Source organism: Acipenser ruthenus, chromosome 24, assembly GCF_902713425.1.
Source record: "Acipenser ruthenus chromosome 24, fAciRut3.2 maternal haplotype, whole genome shotgun sequence".
In the NCBI taxonomy this organism is placed as follows: domain Eukaryota; kingdom Metazoa; phylum Chordata; class Actinopteri; order Acipenseriformes; family Acipenseridae; genus Acipenser; species Acipenser ruthenus.
In genome coordinates this window covers 18791059-18814108 of record NC_081212.1, presented here as the reverse complement: position 1 = coordinate 18814108, position 23050 = coordinate 18791059, and the positions used below count along the sequence as shown (strand labels likewise).

The following is a 23050-nucleotide window of genomic DNA, read 5'->3' as shown; positions in this document are numbered from 1 at the left end:
CACTAGGAATGAATATTGAACAGCAGCTTCGGTTTGCTATGAAAATCCTTTTGATGCCATAGCAGCTGCACATTGCCATTGTCATGTCAATCATGAAGCCAATGGTTTCCCATTGAGTTTTTGTCATTCCAACTCCTTACATTTAAACAGCTCACATGTCTGTTGAAAGAGCGGATTGTCCAATAAGGACTTGGAAATGCAACACTCCAGTGTTATTAGTTTAGGTAGGGTATGAATGAAAGTCATTCTGGAATTGTGGGTTCAGCTGTGCGGCCATTCACAAGTCTGTCGATGTCTATGTTTTTTGGCCCATGGGCAAGGGAGTTCAGTTATATTATGTAAAAATACCACATCTGTTGTCCCTATTACGATCAAGTACTTCATAAACCTTGATTTGTATAGAATCCTTATAAAAATTGCAAAACAGTCCTCTATTATCTCTATTATAACATTGGTATTGGGTCAATTTATGAAACTCAATGCCTTCAGATGAAATTCAGGCATCAAAAGGTGACTCGTCACACGATGCATCGTAAACATGAATATGTTTAGCTTTGTTTTTAGGGTGAGCACCATCTTCATTCATAACCCTGGATACGGTTCAAAACTTGAATGTACAATGCATTAAGTTTAAAGCTAGGCTATTCTAATGATTCACACAATACTTGCAATTCCAATTTTTTTTTTTTTTTTTTTTTTTTTTATGACATTTATTTTTTATAGTACAGTCAGATTTTTTTTTATTTATTTTTTTTAAAGAATTATTAGAACACGTAAAACCAATTAGGTCTGCAACTCCGATTTCCCAGAATGTTTTACTTCACAAACTGAGACGAAGATATATATATTTTTTTATATAATAGTAGTTCACACTTCTGTGAAAGCAGACTCTCTTCTTTTTTCACTTCATGGGCGACATTTCCTGCATTTCATACATGGAAAATATTCTGCACTGCAGAAAAAAAGGACTTAAATCTTACAACTAGGAAAAAAAAAAAAACGTGAGATTTATCATCTACAGTGCGTTAAAGCAAACCAGAGTAAGAAATTCTACCTTGTAACTTGCTTTATATTTATAAAAAAAATTAAATTAAATAAAAAAAAAACCTTTTGGTGGGGAGCATATATACGTTTAAATGGCATGTTAACATTCAAAGCTCACATTATGCTTAGTGACTTGCCAAAGCTACAGAGTAACTATAAATTAGCTTAATTAGCTCCGGAGCCAGAAGATAGAGCCTTGCGCAAAGCAAAATATAGCCAACAAAAGAAAGGAAAATGGCAAAATACCTACTACTGTTAGCTCTAAATAACGTTTCTGTTAAAGCTCTGTATGATCTTTCTCTGTTCAAATCTTCTCAACCCTAGGAATTTTATAAAACTGTTGAGTTAAGCCTCTTTATACACCTTAATACCCCACCTCACCCCACAAGTGCTTTCATTGCAGATAAAAACCTTAACACCTTCAAGTTGGTCAAACAAAACTCCCTTTTTGTCCTGAGAAATCAGGAATTATTTTTTGGATTGTTTTTTTTTCCCTGTAAATATTAAAACTAAGAAAAAGAAATGAGTAATCCAGTCCAGGCAGACTTCAAATAAAATGCAGCTTACAAAGTGTATTTTTTTTTCTTCTTCTTAAAAACTCCTTCTATGTTTCAATCAAGAGCATTTACAGGCTTTGGATTTTACTGCTGCTGTTGAAGGGAGCTGCAGTGTTAACAATGGAGAGTGATAAAAGCGGCAGATCTAGCTAGAATTCTCTGGTTAGCATCCAGTCGCCCCCTTCCTTCCATCCTCCCACATAAAAGGAAAATCAAATTTTAAAAAGCTGGGGAAAGAGAAGAAATAATAATAATAATAATAATAATAATAATAATAATAATAATAATAAAGAACTTAAGAAACTACACAGCAAATATACACCATCTTGATTTTTTTTTTTGTAATTTAAAAATTATGCAAACACGTGCTAAGCTTGTTGTTTAAACTCTTCCATGCATATGCGTTATTTACAACTTTCATATCAATGTACACCGTTTTAACACAGGTTTTGCTCCTGTAAGAGTCCTTACATTTAGCCAATCCGCCACAACAATATACATGGCTAGTTGTACATTTAAAGCTGTGTTGAAAACAAAATGTAAATCAATTTCCTACACACAAGGAAAAAAAAAAGGAAACAAACAAAAAAAAAGCGTCCTCTTTCAAGAAGGAATCTACGTCACGAGCTCGGAGGGCAGGGTTTCTTTTTTCAGTGTCTTGTCAAACTCCACTGTGCTGCTTACAATACTGTTGTACACTTTGTATTTCGTCAGTCTTGTATCTACCTTTTTATTACAATATAATTTACTTTAAACTTTCCATTAAGCAAAAACAGAAAAAAAAAAAAAAAAAAAGGATGACATTGCGGAGTAGACCAGCGGTGTCAGCAGAGGCCAGTGCCACCCAGTTTAATTGCATCAGCACTCTAGTTGGTAAAGTTATTTTCCAAGTTCATTGTAAGCGGGGTTATCCTCAATCCTCAATATACTCCCAGAGGTCTTTCTCGTAACCTTCATGCACATGTTGTAGCAACACTCTTCGCCGACTCTCACAATATCTAGAGGGAGAAGAATAGAATATATCATTTAGTTCCAATAAACTCGTTTTAAAAGGTCAAGCTATGGCCAAAAGTTTTGTATCATCCTACAGAGTTAACTAATTTTGCTTCATAAAGTCGAATGAAACCTGATGAATAATGTTACGTTAACATATTTAACTATACTGCTTTGTAGTTTTCTATATACTTAATGAAAAACATGACATTTCAAAATAAAACATTAACTACTGTACTACTATTATGGCTTCCGGTAGACTTTTGCGATATCTATTTTTTAATTTTATTTTTTAAATGATGTCTCAATCTTAATTCTAGGTGATGCAAAACGTTTGGCCATAGCTGAATAGTGTCCCATTCAGCTAATTAAAAGATACCATTCCAGGAATATCCTTTCATTGTTTAACTAAACATTTTATTTTCAGGTGACTGCTATAAATTGATTCTGAGAAACAGGTGTTTCCTAAAAAAAAAGTTTTACATAATCTATAGAACACTTATTTAATAAAAATAAATGGGCTGATACTGAATTTAATTTTGCCTCCCAAAATGATACTTATTTCAGAGTGGCAAAGCTTGTGATACTGCAGTAAATGCTTTTTGGGATGTGTAACCAAAGAAAATCATCTACATTAAAGTCACATTTTTGCTTTTCTACAGTATTAGCTTCTGAAAGCAACTTTTAAAAACTTAAACTTTATAAACCGGTGATGCACAAGTCCTGGAAGGAGCATACAGACCTGTACTTATCTTGCACTTTCTGCTTGATGTCTTGCAGTGAATCCTGCGAAATATCACGCTCCAGATACCCAGACAGCACCTCGGTGGCATTCTCCAGGTCTGCCTGATTGTTCTAAAGAGGAAAAAACAATATGAAAGAGAGTTCAGTCACAGTGCTCACCTAGATCAGTGGTGCTCAAAGCTGTGCTTGAGGGCAAATTCCAGTTTCTAAATCTACATTTAATAGATTAAACAACCAAACTACCCCGGGATAAGTAACTGAATAATAAAAATGGGTACAGATATAGATATTAGTACATCACAGAAAATGAAATGCTACTACAGTAGGCTCTCACCTCAAAGATAATGGACTGATTATTCTTCTTGAGGTAGAATGCAAAAACGTAAGTGAACATGAGTGTGGCACGGCACTGGCAGAGCACGTCCACAGCCTTCTTCAAGAACTGCACCTCGATCCAGGACATGTTGTGCTGCTGCATCTCCTCCATCTTCTGCTTGACCTGAGCGTACAGCTTGTGCTCAAAGCGCAGACTCTGCATGTGGTTCATGTAGCGATTGCAGTAGAACAGGTACCTCTGTAGAGCTGCCCGGGAGCGCTGGAATATTGAAAGATTTACTGTTCAATTAAACAGTGCCACAATCTCTTAAAACATCCCTACTACTGTAAAGAGTCTAGCAATAAGCATCTACAGAAATGAATTTTTTTTTTTTTTAATCAAAGTAGCTTGGTGAAACACAAACTTCTCAATTAAATATATTCAAAAGCTCTAGAGCAACAATAAATGGGTATTTGCTGTGCCAGACAGATTATTCTCAATAAATTAACGTACATGTATACACTTACAAATGTAAGGACTGTAATCGGAGTTGCATTATATAGTATACTGTATGGAGGTCTGAAGAGGATAATTAGCCATATTACAAGACAAAACTTGTGCTGGTGAAGTTTGATCACAAGTGGAATGCCTATTGTGTAGACACACTGTAGAAAATGTGTGATCTACGTACACACAAGCACCTCCACAATATCAATATTTTTTTTACTGTTGGACTTTTTCCATCCAACCTACCTATCACTAACATAACAGGACCACAATGACCCATAATTTAATAACCTTAAATAAATAGAACACTAGGTTAAATAACTGCCAATGATACATTATGCAAGCTAGGTCAAATAGTTTGTCTGCTGCATTTTGTAACTTTTAAATATTAGCAGAATTTGTCATGGAAATAGCTATGGAGAAGACAGATTATAGGAATGAACAGCTAAATTCCCTGCCTTAGCTAGCCCTCCATCCCCGGTTCCGGACTTTACCTCCTGGGCATCTCTCGCTGCTTTAGCATCATCTTCATTGTAGCGGTTGCAGTTGTACCTACAAACAAAACCAAAAAACAAACAAGTACGTCAGTGTATACGACCCACTCACTGCTGTGAATACAAAACTAGAGCCATCAGTATCGTGCACTATGAGTAGCAAACCCAATATAGACAGACGAATGAAGAGGTCCAATCATATCCTGATTCGGATGCTCTAGATCTATGTAGAAATCATGGTTAGGCATGTCAGAATTTCAGTGAATCCAGTCCTGTGTACAGTGGTCCTCCTATGCACAGAAAGGCACAGTTCTAAAGTTATAGGACTTACAGAATATTGTCTATTTTTGTGATTTATTATAGGTTATGTTGTTTTCAGACCGTCTTATTACAGACATAATTTTGTAGTCTGGGCAGCTCAGCTTCACATCACAGTTCTCTTGCCCAAACTCCACACATTATACAATTAGTCCGTATGAATTAACCAAGTTACAGTCCAAACCAAGTTTAATCACAATTGGATGAACATTCATCTCTGTATATGTAAAACTCTCATTAAATGTGCCTTAGAGGCGCCACCAGTTTATCCACAATGGGGGCTAATTTGTTTCAGATCTGGGCTGTAGTAATGAACTACAAAATGATCCATCACAATTAGGCCTTCTAGATTAAAATAAGTGTGAAATACACATCCCCACAGAATATGCATTCCTGGAGTGGGTAGTAAGACTTGTAGTTTACGTTTTGTCATATTGTACTGGGAGCTTGGTAACAATGGCTGCTGCATTGCTTTCATTTGTTTATTAACATTACACTGGTATTAGTTTCAGAAAACCCCAGTAAACACTACGATAAGTAGGCAAGCAAGTACTGTCATTTTTGGTCACTGAAGACATGTTTGGGAATAGCTTAAGCTATACATGCTACAAAAACTTAACTATTTATGAAGAAAGCTGTGTGTTGTACAAATAACATAAAATATACACTGAAGTGCATTACTTACTGTACAAGTTTCCCACACTCGGGGTACCCAGTTTTTCATCTTGTATAAAACTCCTGCAGGAAACTGCCAAAACCGTTTTAAAGAGATTTCAGTAGGGCAGCACAACGCTGTGTATGATATTTGAAAACCTAAAACCCATTTAAATGGATAGTAACTGAGGAAGATACCAACTTATTTGGGACCAGGATAAAGTGGGCATATGTGGTTTTCTAAATTATTAGTTTGAAATTGTGCTGTTTTCTCATACAAAAACAATACATTGTTCAACATGCCGGATTCTGCAAGGAAAGATGTTTTTTGCAGCTTTGTTCCAGCTGTTCCCACAAGACTAGACTTACCAAGCAGATCCATGTGGTTCCCAGGGTCCAAGACAGACCCAACAGAATTCAGCTTTACAATTCTGGTTACGACAGACCATGTGATTACAACCGCCATCTTTCTCAATGGTAACATGGCATTTGGGACACTCCTGTGGATCAATACAGTGTTACACCACAAGAACCACTGTAGCAACTTCACACAAGGCATTCCAAAATGTTTCCACCCTCCATTTCTAGAAGGCCGTATATAGCAAGACTTAAGTAAAGAAAGTATTCTGTTGTCTTGACATATATCAAATAGAAAATGTTGATACTGAATCCTGTTCCCTGTATTGCCCTTTATTGAATGATGTTACTTAGATAGAAATCGCACTGGTGTTGTTTTACTGAGGAAAGGCAAATATTTATGTTTTTAGCAAAACGCATGCATTTCTTTTCTGGTTTAACCGCATTAAACCGTATGTTACCACTCAGCATCAACACTAGCCTTTCATATATCAACCTTGAAAGAAACAAGAGCCAGCTGCTAGATCGGGTGTTGGTTTGTTAATTCAACCCAGTTCAATATCTGTCTGGTGCCAATGGAAACAAACAATATAGATTTTCATTGGCATTACTTTCGCGCAGAACATACTATTGACTTTTAAATATATGTAGCCAGCTAGCTCACATCCCCTCTACTTAAGAAACTGCAATGCAAAAGCCAGGCCACAGAACAGCACACCGACTCTACAAAGAGTTTACAATACCTTGGTGTTAGCTGCGATCCAGTTTGAAGTTTCACTGTCATCATCACACTTTTTTATCCACTTCCTTAACCACTGAGAAAAAAGGAAAGAATTTAAAACTAAAGTGGATCAAGCTGAAGGAACCTAAAAAGAATCATTTAGGAACAATTTAACAAATGAATAGCACATACTGAAACACTGTCAAAGCCTCCAAACAATAAAGTCTATTCCTATGTTAGTACTGAAAATATTCAGACTGTGACACACGGCCACTTGATTATAAAGAAATGCAGCTAATATCTTTAATCAAAACTGGAAGGGTTGCATACTAGGTTAGCAAGATTGTGGAGCAAGATTAATATTATATATAAATTGAAGAGGCAGGCTGGCGTGTAGTGACCCTAGGTATATGGTGGAGATTTCCAGCAGATCTACTGTCAAGTCGAAATTCAATTATTTTTAATCTACATTGGAATTTACACTTAGTTGGGCACAGCAGCCTATTTAGGTCTATTTGGGCAGAATAAGTGCCTTAAAATTTGATATCCAGTTGATGCAAGGATGGTGTTTTTATCCCCAGGTAAAACACATAAAAAACACATTATTTTGTTCTTAAAAACCACGTGTAACATTATTACTGTTCACTCAGCTGTGTCAGACTAGTGGGATCTTTCTAAAAAAGAGGGCAGGCATTGGATTTGTCCTGGAATATTGTGATATTAATAAAAGGGAAGACCCTTTGGAGTACGCATGCCAGTTTCTAAAGAGACACTGTCCTAAAAAACAAATGGTGAGGAAGTTGTGTATTACGCAAGTCATCATGACCTAGATTCTGTTAACAGCAAGGACTAAGGAATATCACAATAGAGGTAGCGACAGGTTTAACTATGCTGCAGACACACATTGGAATTCACTCTGCTGCTTGGCAGCAGGCTTTGGTTATTCAGTTTCACCACATTGCCACAAGCGGCTCCTTCAAATGCTTTGTTTGATAGGCAAATAGATACTCAAGATTAATAAAATAATTGTAAATGTATTGCTTTTAGTAGAATCCATTCTGAAAAAACATTAAGACTTTTACCTATTAATATAATTTTGTGCAACTATGACTTAATTAACACAGTTGTTCATACCTTGCATTTGACAGGGTCATGCCAATTTTCACCACAGTTGAAACTGCAAAACAAAACAAAATGTTAATTAGACAATGATTACCCTTATGCACGGATTACGTCAGTCTGCCTGTACTACATGCAGAACACGATAATGTTGCTTTGTGAATTGTGACCGAACTAAAAAAGACTATCAGACTCCTACAGATCTTTTGGATTGCAATAGGGTATTCTAATAAACTGTCCAACAAATGTTACACATTTTTACAATACTGTGAGCAAGGAATATATACTGCCAGTGCGAGTAACATTGCGTTACTCTACCCTGAACACTGATCACTTACCAGAACTGACGGCCACATTTACAGCGGACCGGCTTAGCGTCAGGGTACTGGACTTTAACAACATGATGGCAATCAGGCGCAGGGCACCATTTTAACAGTCTATTGCACTGGAAGAAAGAGTAGGAGAGGAAGCCTGTTAGACTGAAAGTGATGGATTACAGTGAGGTAATGTTGTACCAGGAGGATTCCAACACCAAGCTTCAGTACAAGTTCTTATTGTCAACAGTCTCTTGCACTAAACAACCTTCACACAGACATAGATTATTTCTTCTGTTACATATGTGCAATATCTAGTGTTCAGGGAAAACATATGGTTATAATTCAATATGTAATGTAAAACACATTTTAAACTGAAAAGTTGGCCTTTTGCATTTCTTTCCTAAAATACTGCCATTAAACATCTTAACAGAATGATAGGGGGGATCTTACCTCTACAAAACTATTAGTAATTAAATGCTGGTACTTCAACTTCACTTTTGAATCTGTTATGAGTCTCCTATGAGGAAAATGAGAGAGAAAAGAAAATAAGTGAACAGGAAGTTTTTTTTTTATTTAACAGAAACAATAAAGTGCCCAGTCGCTAGACTGCAAAATCGATTTCTAGTCTTATTTTTGTACATAAAGCACTTGGCCATAATTCTTTATTTTTTATCATCAATCAAATCATTTGCATTAGTTAATAGCACAGTTCAAAGTGTCTCCTCTTGTGAAAGCATTGAGAGTAGAGGTTCTGCCAACCACATTGTGCACATATACTGTATAATGCCATATATAGGAAGGAAAGGGACTTGTATTGTCAGGACCTAATGGAAAGGGCAACATGAGCTTTGCATATTAACTTACACAAATGAAGGGTTACAGTGGATCATTATCAAGAGTTGTAAGAGTCTGCTTTTTGCAAGTATTATGTATGAGAGACTAAATACTGTGAGAGTCTGTGACTTCAAATTCAGAGCACAAAACCCTGTTACTTCTTTAGACTGTGACTGATTGGGAGTTCTCTCCCATGCAAACACCGTCATTAACGACAAGTGTGTGCAATGCACCAAAACACACGTAGAGAAAATAACCAGGATATAGGTTAAGACAATTACTGACGGTAATCAGTGTCGAGTGTAGAACGGACACAGATTAATGTTAGTGGCCTCAAACAAGGGCTTTGAAAGAGGTTTGCTTTAAAGTGGCATGGAACAGCGAGGCAGAAACCTACCTGCAGTATCTCAGGGAAGTACAAAAGATAGCTAATGTGAATACTTCATCAAGACCAAAATTTACACACGAACAAATGTGTTTCTGCCAAGTAAAAACCTGACAAGTTAAACCTACTTCAGCTTCAAATGACATGAAGATTTTTCATTTTATTTTCCCTTTATTACATTTGTATTTTTTCAGAGTGGCTGCCCACATAGATCACAGAATAATTAGTGGTTGGTGGCTCATGGCTAGGGCTGTATTTTTTTTCACGGCACATCATGGTCTAAAAATAGATATTTCACGATTAAACGTAATATGTATTAAAAGCAGAAAAAAACAGCGTTGTCACATTCAAAATGTATCATTTTTCTCTACAGAAAACCACTTGCCATGAAAAGAATACAGTCTCACTCATGGCTACTATTTTTTTAAGCTCTACAGCTTCGTTGGGTACTTACATAACTGTATTGTCATCTACTAGGATATCACAGCTGTGAGCTGGGCAGGAAATAGTCTTTTAAAAGAGAAAAGAAAGATATCATCAAATTAGTATCTGCAAAGATTCAATTGGTACAATCAGAGTTTAAGACTGTAACTAGACCAGTACCTGTCCCATTCCCTCCTCAATGATTTTGGTAGTTAGGTATTCACTCCAACACTGCATGCAGAATTTGTGTCCACACTCCAGGCCAGTGAAATACTACAAGTGAAAAATAAGAGGAAAACTGTTACTAAATGAGTGCACCACAAATAGAACACACACAATGACAAGTAGCACCAATACATGAGTCTTCATTAAGACTGTGGATATATTCAGTCATTCAGCCAAAGATCCAAATAGTTCCATACCATTTTCTCCTCACAATTCACGTCCCTTAACTAAAGACTGCAGGTCTCAATGTGCAGTTTTAAAAGAAGCGCATGCATTAGGAAACACCTATTTTCATTTTAAAGCATGATAAATGGTACTACACTACACTAAGACCTCTATTTGCAAGAAACACTTTCAGACTACCTTGCACTTCCTGAGCCGGTTCACCCCTTCAGTCTTCTTTCCTGTCAGTATTCAACCAGCTGCTTTCCCCAATGACTGACATGCTGCACATCCAGTTATATGCTTTGTCCCTGAACACTGCTTGGGTGAAATGATCTAGGAAATGACTTCCTAGAATGCAAGGCATGCAGACTGGAACTGTATTTAACCTTGTGTGGTACCACTGTCATGTCATGTGTTTAAATGAAAACAGATGTTTGTAGTAACATGCGTTTCAAAACTCTAAATCTGAGACCTATATTGCAAATAAATGTGCAAGACAGGTAAGATTTATGAAATTCATCACACACACATAAGAACCATCAGATTATGTGTCACTTTCCTAACTTTATTTTGCCACGTTTGTCAGGTTCAAGTATTATTCAGATTACATGATTAAACATTTAAAGTAATAGGGATCAGTTAGTTTTACACTGATGAATCTCTCATTTCCTGATTTGTGATATAGAAAGTGACAGCTAACAACTGCAGACAGCAGTGGAGCTTTTAAGACTTGGCAAACTTTCCCTCTGGTGGAAGAAACTGGAATACTGCTGGCATTGAAGTGTCTCTAAACCAGTTTCTGATTGAATTTGTTTGCTAAAGCACATTGCTCTTTTAATCCAGAGACCTGTTGTTTCAGCTCTGTTTACATTAAATGATCTCAGGGGGGATTCTACATCTGGTTTGTGTTGGCACTGGCCAAGGGTAGTCATTCCCAAAGTTACCAGGTAATGCTGCTTGATTATCTGATTGATGCAACATATTTCAGTATTCAAGTTTACAGTTCCTTTTATCTGTTCCGTTTGCTCAGTGGCAACAGGTACAGTCACCCACTCAGGTCAAGGGAGGCAGCTCCATGGCAGCTATGCATGCAACTTTAGTAACGAAACAGAGATGCACTTTGTTTGAACTGAATCATGGCACAGTATATTTACATGATTTGATTTGTACTGAGTAACGACTGAATTTTAGAGTTGTATAAAATACTGCTTTGTAGTGTTTGGCCACCAATACAATATTTAGTTACCGTTTTACTGAAATGTGTCCTAGAAGGCATTTTATATCTGGGCTCTAAAAAAATAAAAGAAAAATGTGTTCTCTGAACTCAGCATTTTCAACAACTGAGAATGACCACAAGTCATGAGCAATGAATTGCTCAGTATTTTATATGTATTGCTAGTTATAATTGTTAGCAAATATTTCCTAGTGTAAACTGGACCTTACATCTGTTTTGCATGGCTTACACACTACACTGTTCCCAGGATTTCCACATTCAAAATGTATATAGTGCAGTTGGGCTCTTGAGTTCCATTTCTTTTGTTTTCACAGGTTTAAGTTGAGGGCTGCTTCCCTGTATGTCCCTTGGCAGTCTTGCTACCTGGGTGGTAATGTCATAACATTCTACTTTATAATTGATGTGCATCTAATCAACGACCCTCATTTTCATTCTACATCACCAGTGAACAATGCTGTTTTTGATGCTTCAATAAGACTACAGGTCCCCCAGACAGCCATTAGATATCTTCTCATTTCTTTTCAGTCCCTGGTCTGTCACACAACATAGCAATTATTGTGCTATGAAGTTTTAATTGCTTGCCTTGTTCTAGATTTAAATTTGGATTTGGTCATTAATGTTAATGGCTGTGTTATAGCCTCAGACGGTAACGTGGCTGCAAAAATGTGGGATGAACACATTGAACCTGTTCACTTGCTTGTTATTTCAAAATCCCCAATGCAGTGTAGAAGTTGCTAGAAATTAGCTTAAGGATAGATAGACATTTTTTTTTTTTACTAGATTTGGCAATGTGTAAAATGAATAATAAAAAAAAAAAACAGTAATTTGTTTCGAAAACCGTATTTACTATTTTGCAACAGAAAACTATTTGCCTTTTTTGAAAAACTAAAATAAATTAGAATTAACCATGCTGGCAGTTATATTTTTCTGCTTAACGTCTTAGGATCACACTACAAAAATAAAGCAGCAGGGAAGGAAGAAAATCATTGCATAGAAAAGACAGTTTACCTTTCTACAGTGGACCTCACTGTTAAAACATCTTTAGTCTTAGGGAGTTATATCCCAGTTCACTTTGAAAATGAATACATAAATGTTTATTTTGCTTGTCATCTCAACATGGTGCACATCACCACTGAGATTAAGAGGTTAAAGACGTGTTAATCCAAGTTCAGGTTGCAGGTACTGACCGCATTGGGGTAGTTCAGGTAGCAGATTTGGCACGGCAGGTCCTGTGCCGAGGACCTTGTGTTCATCTGGCGTGTCCGGGATTTCTTACTAGGGTTTACAACATGACATTCTGAAAACAGCTTCTCCAAGTTCCCATCAAAGTACCTGTGGTAGAAATGGACAGAAGACATCTAAAACATGAGGCCGAAACCAGCATTCTGTTTGTGTGCAATTGTGAGAAATCAGGAGCGGTTATTATTTGTTTATTTAGCAGACGACTTTATCCAAGGCGACTTACAGAGACTAGGGTGTGTGAACTATGCATCAGCTGCAGAGTCACTTACAATTACGTCTCACCCGAAAGACGGAGCACAATGAGGTTAAGTGACTTGCTCAGGGTCACACAATGAGTCAGTGGCTGAGCCGGGATTTGAACCGGGGAGCTTCTGGTTACAAGCCCTTTTCTTTAACCACTGGACCACACAGCCTCGGTTATCCTATTTTAAATTTTGGTAGGAACATGGATTTGTTAGGTTTAAATATTCTCTTAAAATTGGGAGATTCATTTTGGGGTTATTTCGTAAACTAATTGTTTTTATTTTACGTAAAACCCTTAAAACAAGATTTAACATTTTTTTTGTCTAGGTCATACATCACATGAAGGTGTCATACAATGGCAATTTTTGAAACTCCTCACACACGAGTTGCACAGCTCCAACACCTACACTGGAACCCTTCTCTCCATCACATGTAGTTCATGTATCATTACACACCTCCCCTGAACGACCCTGAACACAGCCAGTAATATAGCACTGACTTATAGCTAATTCAATGAAACCTTGTACCAAATCAAAACAAGGATATTATTTATATTTAATTCAGCTGTCAGTTAATATATTAAAATGCAATTTCTCCCACCCAACCCCACTGACTTGGTAGCTGGATAACCAATTTCAGGTTCCGAGACGCTAATACAGTCAAGCACCCTACAGGCTAACAATCTCTGGGCTTTCATGACCTAAAAGTACACCTCCTTCAATATTCCTGTGGGCACAGTACTTGCCTCTCCATCAGCTTCTCCTTGTCCCAGTTGAAGTGGCTAAGTAGTATTCTTGTAATTGTTGCTGGGTTCTGAGAATACAAAAATAAAAAACAGCAGTTAGAGATAATAAGCTGGTCTAATGTGCAGTTACTTACAAAGACGCAGTGTTTGTGTCGGTGTTCCATAACTAAAAGATGTATCAGGCATGCAGTAAAATATAAAACAAAGGCTTTTTATTAAGAATACAATGCAGTCAAGTATACAGTATAAGCATTATGAACTATGCTGATCAATAATGACAATCAAATTGAAGTGGTGATGCTGAACGTCATTTACTTTAAATCTAGGAACAGGAAACTAGAAAATAATTTTACTTAAATACCATGAATATGCAGAGAACCAAGATAAAAAAAAAAAAATTTGAATATTAGAGATGGAAAGTTTAAACGTATAAACTCGAAAGTGGTAAAACGTTTAATAATATGCTAGACGTATAACCGGTCACATGACGAATGTCACCAAACGCATATTTTTTTATGCATTCATTTTAGTAATTTATCATCAGTAGTCCATCACGTATGAGACTGCTCCATTGCCACAGTAAGGGCGGATATTATAAAAGGGAAGGGTTTTGCCAATTGCCTCCAAGTAGCTTTTCTAATTGGTGCAACAGAAAGATTGACACTGGGGCGGGTTTTATTCTCGGTCGATCTGGCGCTTCATTGGTGCACTGTGTGTGTGTTTATGCCTGTAGCAGACGTGGTATGGTACCAATTCAACGGCGAGGTAATAACGTTAATGACAAACGTTTTTACCGAGTTTGTTCTATATTTAAAATGGCATCTCTAAACAAAGGAAGCCATGTTTGCAAGTATTTTGAAGAACCGGACGAGAAAACCGTGGTATGTAAATAATTATGCCAAACAACATTGCTGTACCACAAAAACACAAGTTAAATGCTTCACAGTTTTAAATGAAAAATTATTGTGGATGGAGCTACTGATGGCAATAAAAAGCAAACATCCAAAACAACATTTGCTATAGATTTGGCCGAAAAGGGTGTGATCAAGTTATCCCCTATGAGGACAGTGCGTGTGAACCGTGAATGCAGCAGTTTTTAAATCAATGTAAGATTATCCCAATACTGTGCCGACCCATAAAACAATAACAGGGAGGCTGGAAAAACTTAAAGAAAATCATGCTGCAGCTGTTCATACAAAACTTTCAAAAGGGAAAAAAAAGTTGCAATTACCACAGACTCATGGACCCCATTCCCCAATCTTCCCATAGGTGGAAGGCTTTTTGTCTCTTGAAATTGTTCTGTGAGCTTTTGGACCGAATGGCCGCTTATGTTTAGTACAGTTTTTATTTGGACAGATAGAGTTGCCTTAGTTAGAGCTGGGCTCTTCAACTAGTTTTTTAAATTTAAGGGGGCCAGACTGGAAAAAGGTTAGGAGTAGGCGGGCCAGAGTATTTTACTCTGCAAATTTTTAAGCAATAATAAATATTACATAACTTCATGTTCATATATTGAACAAGACTTACACATTTTACCATGTGAATAGTAGTTAGAACAGTGTGAGAATTTAACAGAGTATCATTACAAACACTTTAAAATGTATGTGACATATTAATAGTATAACTTAAGAAGAGATCAGCGCTTCTACTTTTGAGCTTCTAACTACTCTGTCCTCTCGATACGTATTTCCAAAAGCTCCTTGTTTGGTTTCAAAATGCCTTTTCACATTGTATTCCTTAACTACTGACACACATTCATTGCACAATAAACACATTGGCTTTGCGTTCGGTAGAGTTGGTAAAATAAATAAGTATTTATTGGTCCACTCATTGTTGAATCTACAATTTTCACCATTTTCTGTTCTTACTACAGTAGCTAGAGTATAGAGAGCCATGTTATAGCAACACGAGTACAAAACCTAAAAATCACTGAGTATGTAGTATTATTAAGGAGTTAATGATAAATTAGAAATAATAAGTTATAAAACTAAAGGTTTCACCTCAACCACCGTGTCGTTTCCTTGTGTTGAACGGGTGACGGAGTAACGGATTTGCGACAACTAAATGAATACATAAATTCAATTATTTATTTTTGTTTATAAATTGGGGGGTTGACGATTCCATCCATGACTGACAATTATTTGTTGACTGACCTACAGTACACTGTTATTAGTGGACCGCTTTAAAGATTTTTCCTGAAAATTACAGTATCTCAGGGACTTAAATAAAAAAAAACGGAATTTGCCATTCCCAAGAATGGAAAATCCGGAGCCCTACAAATGTAACAATCATGCCGCCACAGTTCTAAATATAGAATTAGAGGCATCAGCATCGTGTAGCCCACACTGTGATCTATATCCACAGGATGTAGAAACGTTGTGCGACATACAACTGTATGGGTAACTTGTGCTAAAGACAGGCAGTACTAAGTTCCATCATGATGGGGATATGCATCCCTGCAGGGGATAACACATCTGTGAGGAGTTTTGTGCTGTTAAATAGAGACAACAACCATGTCTATTCAATCCTTTGATGAAACCCTAACAAAGATGCCCTTTGTGCCTTTTCAACAGCGTGTTTGTGGTACCCAGGAACCCACAAATACTGCATGAGCACAGATAGGCCTGTCCCTGTATTCCTCTTTAAATATGCTGGGAGTGTGTGTCCTCTCAATGTATTTATTATGTTGTTACATTAACATGGATTGTTTTCTTCAGAATTAGATTAAGATTACAGACTGCAGTAAACAGCTTTGAAATGTTTTGTACATCTAAGAAATGATGGTTAATTTAAGTGACACAAAAACTGCCAAATGAACTAATTCTGCTATAACACCCCTACTTTATCTGACCTACTATAAGGAATATAAATACTTTACTACCCTGCCTCACCCCATAAAATGATATAGCCTAGAAGCTCCAGCTGAGGAGTCAAGTCCAGTACAATACTACTTCATGCTCTGAAACAAAAGTTATTTGTTGTAATTTTACAGGTATAGTCAAGACAAGGAAATTCAGCTTTGAATAGTGTATCATCTACCAATTACAAGCGTTTACTTGGGGCTCCCGAGTGGCGCATCCAGTAAAGGCGCTCCGCGCAGGATGTGCCCTATAGCCTGGAGATCGCAGGTTCGAATCCAGGCTATGTCACAGCTGACCGTGACCGGGAGTTCCTAGGGGGCGGCGCACAATTGGCTGAGCGCTGCCCGGGTAGGGAGGGCTTAGGTCGGCAGGGGAATCCACGGCTCACCGCGCATCAGCGACCCCTGTGGCCGATAGGGCGCCTGTGGCTCTGCAGCGGAGCCGCCAGATCTGTGTTGTCCTCCGGCACTATAGGTCTGGTGGCATTGCTGTGGATCTGCAGTGCAAAAAATGACGGCTTGGCAGGAGCACGTTTCGGAGGACGCGTGTTCCAGCCTCCGTTTCCCGAGTCGGCGCAGGGGTTGTGAGCAGTGAGCCGGGGATACAGATAATAATTGGGCATGCTAAATTGGGGTGAAAATCGGAGTAAAATAATTGGCGACGACTAAATTTTTTAAAAAAAAATATATATATATATATACACAAGCGTTTACTTTTTGACTGATTCACCTGTGGGACTGTAAGCTACTTTTAAACAGTGCATTTGGGGCCCACGTTGACCACATTCAGAAAGGATTACAACTATCTGAACTGTGTAAAACTCTCCCGAAACTACTCTAATTGTATATCACGGTTTTACTCCTTTCAGAAAATGTGCTTCTTCAAAATAGGACCTGCTCAGCATTGCACTTTCAATGTGACTGATAGAAGTGTATTATGAAAATATATCTTATTATTTTTTTATTATTATTTATTTCTTAGCAGACGCCCTTATCCAGGGCGACTTACAATTGTTACAAGATATCACATTATTTTTACATACAATTACCCATTATACGGTTGAGTTTTTACTGGAGCAATCTAGGTAAAGTACCTTGCTCAAGGGTACAACAGCAGTGTCCCCCACTGGGGATTGAACCCACAACCCTCCGGTCAAGAGTCCAGAGCCCTAACCACCACTCAACACTGCTGCCTCTTACAAGACAGTATACCTAGACAAGGCAATAAAAGGAACATTTTTGTATATCGTTCAAAAAAAGGAAAATTACAGGCTATTAGATTAAATGCGAGTGTGTTTTGTTTTCAATAAATTAAAAGTGAAAATCTTTCAGCTCTACTTATATTGTAAATATGCATCTAATTTTGTTGAAATAAGACCCCACATTTCCTACAGACGGCATATACTTGTATAGCTTAGATGGGGTCCAATTACTTTCACACAGGAGTTGAACTTCTAGTACAACGAGAGAAACTGGCTTCACGTGAGTCAAAGTGAAAACAGAAACAACATGAAACAATATAGGACATTATGTTTATGAGAAGTAAAAATAATCTTAAAATGGGTTTTCTCTCACTAAGCTAGAATTTAGGGGAAATCTGAGTGTAATTGAAAAGGTGCAGCTACAGTACAAGGTTTTGACAGAATGGCACAATGTGTTGCACTGTGTCGACCCTGTATTGCATTTGACATTTGAGTGGTAGAAGCTATCAGGAATTGAAGATGTAGGGTGTTGGAACTCCAGTGGGCACAGATCAGCCTGCAGCTGAGAGGGGGGGGGGGATTCCACTGAAAGTAGGCTCATATGTACTGTTGTGCACACAGTTAAATTAAACCTGCATAATCTACATCTATGTTGCATATTCAAAACAGGTACAAGCTTTGCACTGATTTTAAAGAAATCCTTCTAAGCTAAGCCACAACCTGTCTAATCACAAGGAACTTGCACCACCTCCCTCGAAGCAGAAATTGATGAAATCAGAACCCCCTAAAATAGTTGTCACACTGGCAGGCTAGTCATGCTTTTTTCTTGAAGTACAGCGAGACATGTGTTAACAGCCATCAGAATTATGTCATTCACTTCTTGACTTACAGTATAAACACCAGAAATCAAAAACAGGACTGACCTGGATGTTTAAACAAGAATAAAGTAACGTAGCACGTACAATTATGACAATGTTTTTCTATCAAAACTACCTCTGGCAGCAGAACTCGTATATTCGGGAGTTAGGTGAACCCGATTGTCAATTTGCCTCTCACGTGAAGTTGTAGCAAGTCCACTGCAAGTGATCAACTGCTCCTACCAGGCCAGCGAGAAAAGATTTTATTTTTTTACCCAAATTCAAGTGAATGTCATTGATGCCTTTAACTAGCCGGCACACATGTCCAGTCCATTTGCTGAATAGTTTATCCAGATTTCACTGCAGACACGCAAAAACAAGGGCCGGGGGGGGGGGGGGAGTTATTGAAAAAAACAAAGCAAACAGAGCCGTGTTCAAAATTACATTTATTTTACTGGGGCGCAGGACTGTGGTCTCATTTTCTTACCAATACCTGAATTCCAAATTCTCTGTGAAAATTTGGCTCTCTTACTAGCCTACTCACTCAATATACGGTCTAAAAAAAACAAAAGGATAAAATAAATTAAACTTCCGGTGAAACAAACTTAATGCTTGGGAGAGCTTCACCAGCACAGTAATGTAAATCCACCTCTAAGCTTTATCCAATTACTGTGAAGGCTGTTCCTTTTACATTCCCCACCAGGCACAAGGAGTGCTTATTGAGCAGCAGTCTCCCGGCATGCCAGGAAAGGGATGGAGGGCACAGACATGTGTATGTGGTAACCACTTTAAAATGCACAATCCTTCCCATTGTGGAATCACTGTTCTTGTGCCAGGGGTGGAGTGTTTAGTTATTTATACAGGGGTAGCCATCACTGAGTGATTCCAAATGTCTGTGATGGTATTTTAGGATTCGCTGGGTAGTCGTTTCTCTAATCACACAGTTATATCGCTTACGCTTTTTGCACTTCCTTTTTTTAGCTCTAAAATTTTAATCAGGAGTAAAAGAGGCCTCTGATGTACTCTCAAAATGCTTTTGATAGGCACATGCATACTCCTGCCATGGCCATGTAAGAAATTAAATCTCATCATGAAAAAGTATATCACCATGACTACAACATCCACCGGCCTGCCCCCTCCTACCTCCAATCCCTCGTATCTCCCTACACCCCCTCTCCGCTCCTCCTCTACTGGGCGACTGGTCCTGCCTTCCCTCCACTCCCCATCCTCTCGTGCCCGCTCCTTCTCTTCCGTAGCCCCTGCGGTGGAACCAGCTACCAGAGAACTTCACGACAGCACCGTCTCTCACTGCCTTCCTCCGCATCCTCATGACCCACCTGTTAAGACTGGACTTGTAGTTCTCTTGATCTACTCCTCCTACTATGCACTGGACTTGCCTGACTGAAGCACCATGTTACTGGATGCTCAGCTGATGCACTACTATGAAGTCATTGTATATACACATTGTTGTAATTCTAAATGTGTTACTTCTTATCTCATATTGTATTCTAGTAGTATGTGCACTTACTGTAAACTATACTGTATTTAAACCTTGTATTGCCCTGTAACACCTGTAAGTCGCCTTGGAGAAAGGTGTCTATTAAATAAATTAATTATATAATGTGATGTATACAAACTTGTTTCTCCATATATCCCCATATTCTGATACTCAATAATAAATTCCAAAGAATGTCCTTACCTAGTTTCATCACAACTGGATAAGCAGTTCTCTAGATCTATGTAAACTCTAGTGTGACATGCATAGCACATCTTCACTGGATTTCTGCCTCTGGGGATATGCATCCCCAGGGGGATCCTTTCCATGTCCCACTCCTTTGTGATACTCTGTTTTGTGTATATGAACAGAAAACGCTGAGTATGCTGAAACAGACGGTAAATCATATAGTTCACCTTCTCCTTATTTCTTGCCTCAAGCCCTTTGAATTTAACATTTGTTTGAATACAGTATGCTTCCTACAATCTTCTGTTCTGTTTAACCTATGCAGTGTGTGTATATGTTGGTACAGTGTGGAAGTAGATTAGGCCTATCTTTCCTAATTATTTTTATCTAAGAGTGCATTCTGAGCAAAATGACTTAGCAATATTGTCACTCGTTCAGTATAACATATTTGTTTATTTTCAAAGGCAAATTTGATTCAAGTTTTGCATGGATGGAAAGGAAAATGTCTCAGGAAGTAATAAAATGCCCTGTTCCGGAGCCCTGCTTATATTACTGCCATAAATGATGCATAAGTCTGAGAATAACCCTTCCACAAACCCCTAAGACACTGAAAATGTAATCAGCATACCTGACTGTCTTCCACTTGCCTGTCTACACATCAACCATCAGCTTTCCATCTCGTTACTATTCTCACATTGGCAAGTATATATTTATATGAATAAACAACAATGTTGCCAGCAAGGCCCACCTCCCACTGCTTTTGAGCGCTTTCTATATTCATGATATATTCATGACTGCGCTGTATTTTCAACTATTACACTACTGTGGTGACATTCATTAAATAAAGGCGTATTGTGTGGGTTTTTTCGTTAAATTCGGCCACTGTACAACACCAACATATTATTAACAACTAAAACTTGTCAATTATACTTTTACAATCGTTTAAAAACGCCCAAATGTTTCGATTCCTTATCTACTGTAATTTCAAGAAATTATCACGACTCTGCATTCATGTTTAGAATGTAATGCTACTACTAGCAAATCAATCTTCAACACAAAATGGTGAAAATTCCGGAAGCGAACCGGTAAAAGTTGTCCCAAATGTGTATTTCAAATACCTGTCTACCCAACTAAAGAATAACAAGGTTATATAAATCCGATACTAAATATAATCAAGAAATGTTCTTAATCCTAAAAAGTGTACAACTGTCCGTATTCAATAAATCGTCTTTCAGTTTATTTGTTTTTTTGAGAAACAATAAATAAATAATAAGTGTCAAATTGTAATGTATATTACATGTGTGGACAGAGTTTGGGCCTTCGTGATAGCAATACTGACACGTCGGATAGCCCCAATCGGTTTCACTATTTCTCGACGAGTAAACTGACACAAAGGGTAACAGTTAAAAATAAATGTTCAATGTGTTAGTCACCGAGACACCAGTTCCGCCATGTTGTTAGGCCTAAAAAAATCACTAACAGGTCTAAGATACCGTAGGTGTCAACATTTTCTTCATCTGTACAAACAGGCTTTCCTTCACTTGATATCCGGAGGGTAAACATGGTCCTTTGCTCCCGAAAAACTACTCGATCCCCAGTGACATCCCAGCACAAACACGAACCTAACACCGCCCTCCGACTGTCATTCAACAGACAGACAGTGAAATATTCCAATAATATTATTTTCAAATGAACATGTAATATGTATATTTACTTATTCCATCCACTTGTCTCAAATTCGCTTATTTTCACTGTCGTCCTTAACCAAATCCCAGACGCGCTTATCGCCATAACAGTCTCTGGCCTACCTCCCCCTGTACATCCCCGGGTTTTCCTGCATACCACTTATCTTCAGACATCTCACCTGGATGACCTCGTTGACCTCCCTGATACACTCCACCATGTGTTGGAGGATCTGATCCGCGGTGAGCACCTCAAAGCGGTAATCCTCCTCGTCTTGGCCGGGCCCCAGGCCGCTGCTCCCGGTCTCCCCGCATACATCCCGCTCGCCGCCGGCCTCGGCAGGATCGACCAACTCCACCTCTCCGAGCTCCAGGGTGTCGTCTTCGAGCTCCTCTTCAGCGCTGTCTTCGCTGCACTCCTCTTCGTCGTCGAATTCATAATTGTATCCTTCGTCCGAGTCCATTACTATATTAGTCGGATTCAGGTAAAAGATCCAAATGAAAAATATATATTTACAAAAAAAAATAAATACTTCCACACAGACTTGAAAATTTTCAGCCGCAGAGAAAATAACAACACAAGCGCCACCGCTGCTGAACCAACAAAGGGACGCCGCGTCACACGCTTACGCACCCTAAACGTCACACAAATTAGCTACTATTGCCGAGGCGTTCAGTGTAAATAAAGTCGGTTGAAAAGAAGAAAGTGGTTGATCAAGTGCGCCATGTTGAATGTGGCTGCCAACAAAAAATTAAAATAGGAGTGGCCATATTGAGTGTGACAAAAAGGGGACCTGTTCACGTTACTAGAAATGTCTGCATCCTCAGTTTCTGGTATCAGCAATTCTATTTTTAATATCAAAAATGCATACCAAGAGGTGCAATCTGTTTTCTTTTATTCCTTTATTGCTATTACTTATTTTGTTCTGGATTTTTTAAAATAAAACTTCCCTGACAACTACAGCGAGGCAAAGTTGTTACAGGTCAGCGATATACAGTACTCCCTTTGCCATGCAGTCTGCGTTTGTCATAGAGCACACAGAAAGTAGAAGCCACTCGCATGAAGATGCATTTTCTCATTTAAATTAACTGAAAAAGTTAGTTCCTTCACAGTATGGGAACTAGATTCCAGTC

At 38.1% G+C, this 23050-nt stretch overlaps 1 protein-coding gene across 2 annotated transcripts; it reads right to left on the bottom strand.

Annotated features, from left to right (window-relative positions):
* Positions 1 to 1596: 1596 nt before the first annotated feature.
* On the bottom strand, positions 1597 to 22614 carry LOC131700556 (E3 ubiquitin-protein ligase arih1-like). 2 transcript variants are annotated; one of them, XM_058998526.1, is made up of 14 exons: positions 22099 to 22614; positions 13638 to 13705; positions 12595 to 12739; positions 9964 to 10056; positions 9815 to 9870; positions 8592 to 8658; positions 8163 to 8269; positions 7840 to 7882; positions 6728 to 6799; positions 5997 to 6127; positions 4620 to 4713; positions 3673 to 3933; positions 3337 to 3449; positions 1597 to 2599 (listed from the first exon to the last, which is right to left on the bottom strand). In XM_058998526.1, the coding sequence occupies exons 1-14, from the start codon at positions 22378 to 22380 to the stop codon at positions 2515 to 2517; spliced, it is 1617 nt and encodes a 538-aa protein (XP_058854509.1). In that variant the 5' UTR covers positions 22381 to 22614; the 3' UTR covers positions 1597 to 2514. The 2 variants fall into 2 exon arrangements, with proteins under 2 accessions (XP_058854509.1, XP_058854511.1); XM_058998528.1 differs by having other exon boundaries at positions 4656 to 4713.
* Positions 22615 to 23050: the final 436 nt, after the last annotated feature.

What these genes read in the sequence shown, in the direction of transcription:
- LOC131700556 (XM_058998526.1), bottom strand. Translation starts at nt 22,380, where the DNA reads ATGGACTCGGACGAAGGATACAATTATGAATTCGACGACGAAGAGGAG. An exon ending in ACCTGAACTACCCCAATGCG is followed by an intron (nt 10,057 to 12,594) that starts GTCAGTACCTGC and finishes TTTCACTTGTAG; the next exon opens with TATTTCACTGGCCTGGAGTG. An exon ending in ATGACCCTGTCAAATGCAAG is followed by an intron (nt 6,800 to 7,839) that starts GTATGAACAACT and finishes CTTTTTTCTCAG; the next exon opens with TGGTTAAGGAAGTGGATAAA.